The 4,397-nt window shown below is 31.4% G+C and overlaps 1 protein-coding gene across 4 annotated transcripts; it reads left to right on the forward strand.

Moving 5' to 3' along the window:
- The first annotated feature begins 667 nt into the window (after positions 1-667).
- On the forward strand, positions 668-3,937 carry LOC101501410 (uncharacterized). Of its 4 annotated transcripts, none has more exons than XM_027335406.2 (4): positions 668-828; positions 1,387-1,577; positions 1,773-1,933; positions 3,920-3,937. In XM_027335406.2, exons 2-3 carry the CDS (start codon positions 1,416-1,418, stop codon positions 1,920-1,922), a joined length of 312 nt encoding a protein of 103 aa, XP_027191207.1. In that variant the 5' UTR covers positions 668-828; positions 1,387-1,415; the 3' UTR covers positions 1,923-1,933; positions 3,920-3,937. The 4 variants fall into 4 exon arrangements, with proteins under 4 accessions (XP_027191207.1, XP_004506810.1, XP_073225829.1 ...); XM_004506753.4 differs by lacking the exon at positions 3,920-3,937 and adding an exon at positions 2,169-2,372; XM_073369728.1 differs by lacking the exon at positions 3,920-3,937 and having other exon boundaries at positions 1,773-2,119.
- Positions 3,938-4,397: the final 460 nt, after the last annotated feature.

Raw genomic sequence — 4,397 nt, forward strand, 5'->3', positions numbered from 1 at the left:
AAAATAGATAAAACTTCTAAAAGTAATTTTCTTTCGGAAAGAAGCGATAATAAATGGGACTCTAAATTGATGTGTTAAAATCGACTATTATCATTATTATCATTAGATGAGAGTGAAAAATGACATTACACTTCTAACATGTACAAAATTAATTTTTTTCTTTTATATTAAATTATTAAATAATCATCTTATTTTCTATTAGTTTTTTCTTGTTTCCTCCATCTTTTCTGATCAACCAAACAAAATTTAAAAAATATAGAGAATAAATTATGTTATATCTGTTTAGTTTTTTCAAAGTCTAAAAATTGCCTTTAGTTTTTGAAGAGATGCAATTAAATCTTTAGAATTTGATAGGGACTAAAATGAGTATGCAGTCTAAAAAATTATTACAAATATCTTGTTGCAATAATCCTGTTAAAAAATAAATCAAAATTCTATAATATTTTATTTTATAATAAAATACTTATTTATTATCATCATTATCATCATCAATATTATTATTATTATTATTATTATTATTATTATTATTAATATTAATATTATTATTATTATTATTATTATTATTATTATTATTATTATTATTATTATTATTATTATTATTATTATTATTTTACTTTATTACAATAACAATTACAAACTTATATTAGCGGAGCCCAATCCACTTTATTTTGTAGAGGCCCATCAATTCATCATCTCCATCAAATCAGAAAAACAAAACCCAACCGCTTCACCTTTGCCCTTGTATCAGAAACAACTCCGATTAGTAACTCGCCGGAATACGAAGTCAGAAGTTCGTCGGCCGCCAGCAACAGCGCCACAGTCGTCCAGGTATTCATTTCTTTCTTTATTTTTTCGGATTTCCTTTCCCTTCTCAGACAACATAGTTAGTTCAGTAGTGAGATTTTATCAGCTACCTATCTTCAAGGTTTTAAACAGCGATAGCAGTTGCATTAAGGATTTCACGATTTCGGCTATTACCGATGTTGCATTCAGGATTGCGGTCATTGCAGTGTCAATGAATCACAACATTTCACATAGTTTATTCAAATTATCATTACTATTATATAATGTATTATACTAATTGAGAGATTTGAGAAGGTCAAAATTAGAGAAGGAGTGAAACTTGTGTTTAGATTTATTCTGAAGAAGTGTTTTTTTTTCTTCTTTTTTTATTATTATTATTTTTTTATCTTTCTGGATTGAAAAAAAAGGGGATTCTCATATATTTTCTTATGAGCGAGGGTTCGTTGCGCTTGTAACTGCGTTTCGTCGCAGCTGTTTTCTGTGATTTTTCATGACTACGTTAAAATTGAGAATAACGGTAATGGAGATTACCGATCCTGTTTTGACTATCTGGTTGTACTCATATATTGGAATCTGAATTAGGGATTGTTGGAATTTGTTGAGCAGAGAAGATGAAGCAAGTAGTAGGAATGGTGGTTTCCAATAAAATGCAGAAATCTGTTGTGGTAGCAGTTGATAGATTATTCCACCACAAAGTGTTCAACCGATATGTCAAGCGTACCTCTAAGTTTATGGCTCATGACGAGAACAATCTTTGTAACATCGGTGACCGAGTAAGTATTGTGAATTATTTACATCTCTTGTACTAGTGTTGTTAAGTAGCGCTGTAGCGGTGTAGTAGAATTTGAACAAATTTCTATTTTTTGCGATTCGCGATTGACAACATTGTCTTGTACAATTATGATTGGCTCTGTTCTTGGTTTTGCATGATAACTAAACAAGCAAGGTTTCTGTGGCTGTCATTTCAGGTTCGGCTGGATTCTTCTAGGCCTTTGAGCAAGCGTAAACATTGGACGGTTGCTGAAATTCTCAAGAAAGCACGCATATATGTTCCACCCTCTGCACCGGTATCTCAAAAAGTGAGCTCCAGCTCTGTATCACCTACAACTACATCATGAATTTGCTCAAGGTATTATCGAGTTTATGTTGGCTGCAATTGGAAATGAAGTTTAGTTTAGTCAATTGATTTTCCAACTTTATGATTTTACATGGCATGAGGCCCACTTTAGAGCACATAATTGACAGTATGGTATATGGTACTGTGTTTTTTTGAAGTAACTTTTACTAATGAATTTGCATGGTTTTGCTTCTTGAATTTTCACTTGTTGTTGTGTTGGGGAAATAACTGTGAATTTTTATGGCAGGAAGAATTTTGATGTGGCATGTTCCATTAGCTTGTTTGTTGTTAATGCTCAGCAATTTCACATGAGGTCTAATAGATTCTATAATGTGTGATCTGCCATATGTGCAAATGAATGTAGTGTAGGATGATCACAAAAAAGATTTGTCTGTCTGCAGATTTCTGATTTTCATATTAAACAATAAGATATTTAAATGTGTTTTCTGCATCGCATTTTCTTCGAGTTTCTTCAAAAACAAGAAAAAGCCTTAACTTTCAAATGCAGTTGGAAAGGTCCTGTAAATTATAATTGAGGATCCTAGGATTAGAGATTTATAATATGGCAGGGAAGATTGAAATCTTGGAAACAGATCATGTATATCCTTCATTATTAATGAGGTGTAAGGGGGAGATATCCTAAACAATGTAGTCGATTCCAAATCGCAGAAAAAAGGGGTTAGTTCAAATTCCCTCTATGCTATAGCGCCGCTATTTAACAACATTGATGAGCATATCGCGGACCTGAACAATAGTCGTTTGCTCAAATTCAGCTATAGCCTTTATTTGACAACATTAATCTCAACTATTGAAGACATTAATTTGAGACAACAAATTGAGATGGATAAATGAGTTTTATATACTGATGATGAGTACTAAATTTAGTGAACTGATGATACAGATATAGATGCATAGTTCTCTGACCATCCTAAAGACACTGATGTCTTACTCTTCAGGTAAGCATGGTTATGGTAATAATAATGGGAATTGGTTTCTCTATTAATAAGATTAATAAGATAAGAATTGCGGAGATTAATCAAACACAAAAAAATAATGGAGAGCAGGAATAGTTATTACCTCAGATTGACTAGTGGAAGTAGCAAACTCAGTACTATAAGTAAGTTATTATAAGTAAATAGAATAGATAGATGAGACATCTACGTTAAGCTAAAAAATGCTAATGTACCTTGAATTTGAGTATGATAGAAAAATTAGGTAGTTTTGCAGTGTCACTCATTGGATTCTCAAGTACATTAGCTATGTTACATAGTTTAATTTTGTTTCTTCCTGTTTTTTATTTGTGGGGTGCAATGTTTACTTTTGTCTTTCATGATCAACTAGTCAGAATCAATGTTTTAAAAACCAAGCATGAGGCTAAATCAATGTTTCTTAACATCTGGTTAATAATCCGACTAATTGATCTGATTGGTTAAAGTCTGAGTTTTGAAACATATGTGGAATTTTTAATTTAGTCATGTAATAATTATTTAAGCTTTTGTAGCACTGCAACTTACGATCGGAGGCGTGTCCCAGTTTCCGACACATGTCAATGTCCGACACTGACACCTTGATTACATTTAATTAATCCATTTTCTCAAATTATTAGCGTATCAACGTGTCAGTGTCGTATCTGGTGTCTGTATTAGTATTTGTGCTTCATATATTTAAGCAATACAATTGTGACACCAATCAATAATGTCCCTTGATTTCAAAGAGAAGCATTATTTTAATTTATTTTCTCTGTTGTTGTATCTAATTATTTGCCTGAATGGATTTAATATGTCTTCTTTTGAAACATGTGGAAGATACCGCGGACATATTGATGTTCTTTTTAGCTATAAAACATTGCCAAAATTCTTTGCACATAAACTTTTGAAAACTTGTGCTGTTAATATTATGCCATATTTATTGTGGCTTTATTAGCTTGTAAGTTTGTTCTGCATGATTAAGATGTTGATGCAATTATTGTTTATAATTCCACTGATTCAACAATTACAGCAAAGGATGGTTTATATTTCCATTATCCAATCATATGAAGGAATAAATGATCTAATTACAGTAAGATGTACTCCCTCTAGCCTTTAATATAAGCAATTTTGGATCAATAAAAATTGATGTATTTGGTCTAAATTTTAAACCAAATACATCAATTTTTGTTGACCTTAATATTTAAGGCCGGAGGAATTACAGCATGAAGGAGTGTTCATGATGGTATGACCCTGCTATTGTGAGTGAGAAAGTGGTGGTTGGTTGTAGAAAAGGATTGAACTAGGTCATGGCAATAATTAAGAATCCATGATAACAGAAAAGATATTATAATGTCGTGAAATTTGTACTTGTCCATTGAGGTTAAACATTACATTATATATCTATGCCTCCTACCAACAAATTTCTTTAAGCTTAGGCATTCTAGTATCTTTACCTTTGGTATGCTATGTTTATTTTTTATGTTAAAAGATCATTAATGTGACAGATA

The sequence above is a fragment of the Cicer arietinum genome, chromosome 6 (assembly GCF_000331145.2).
Source record: "Cicer arietinum cultivar CDC Frontier isolate Library 1 chromosome 6, Cicar.CDCFrontier_v2.0, whole genome shotgun sequence".
NCBI classification, from domain to species: Eukaryota; Viridiplantae; Streptophyta; class Magnoliopsida; order Fabales; family Fabaceae; genus Cicer; species Cicer arietinum.

What these genes read in the sequence shown, in the direction of transcription:
- LOC101501410 (XM_027335406.2), top strand. Translation starts at nt 1,416, where the DNA reads ATGAAGCAAGTAGTAGGAATGGTGGTTTCCAATAAAATGCAGAAATCT. An exon ending in TTTGTAACATCGGTGACCGA is followed by an intron (nt 1,578 to 1,772) that starts GTAAGTATTGTG and finishes CTGTCATTTCAG; the next exon opens with GTTCGGCTGGATTCTTCTAG.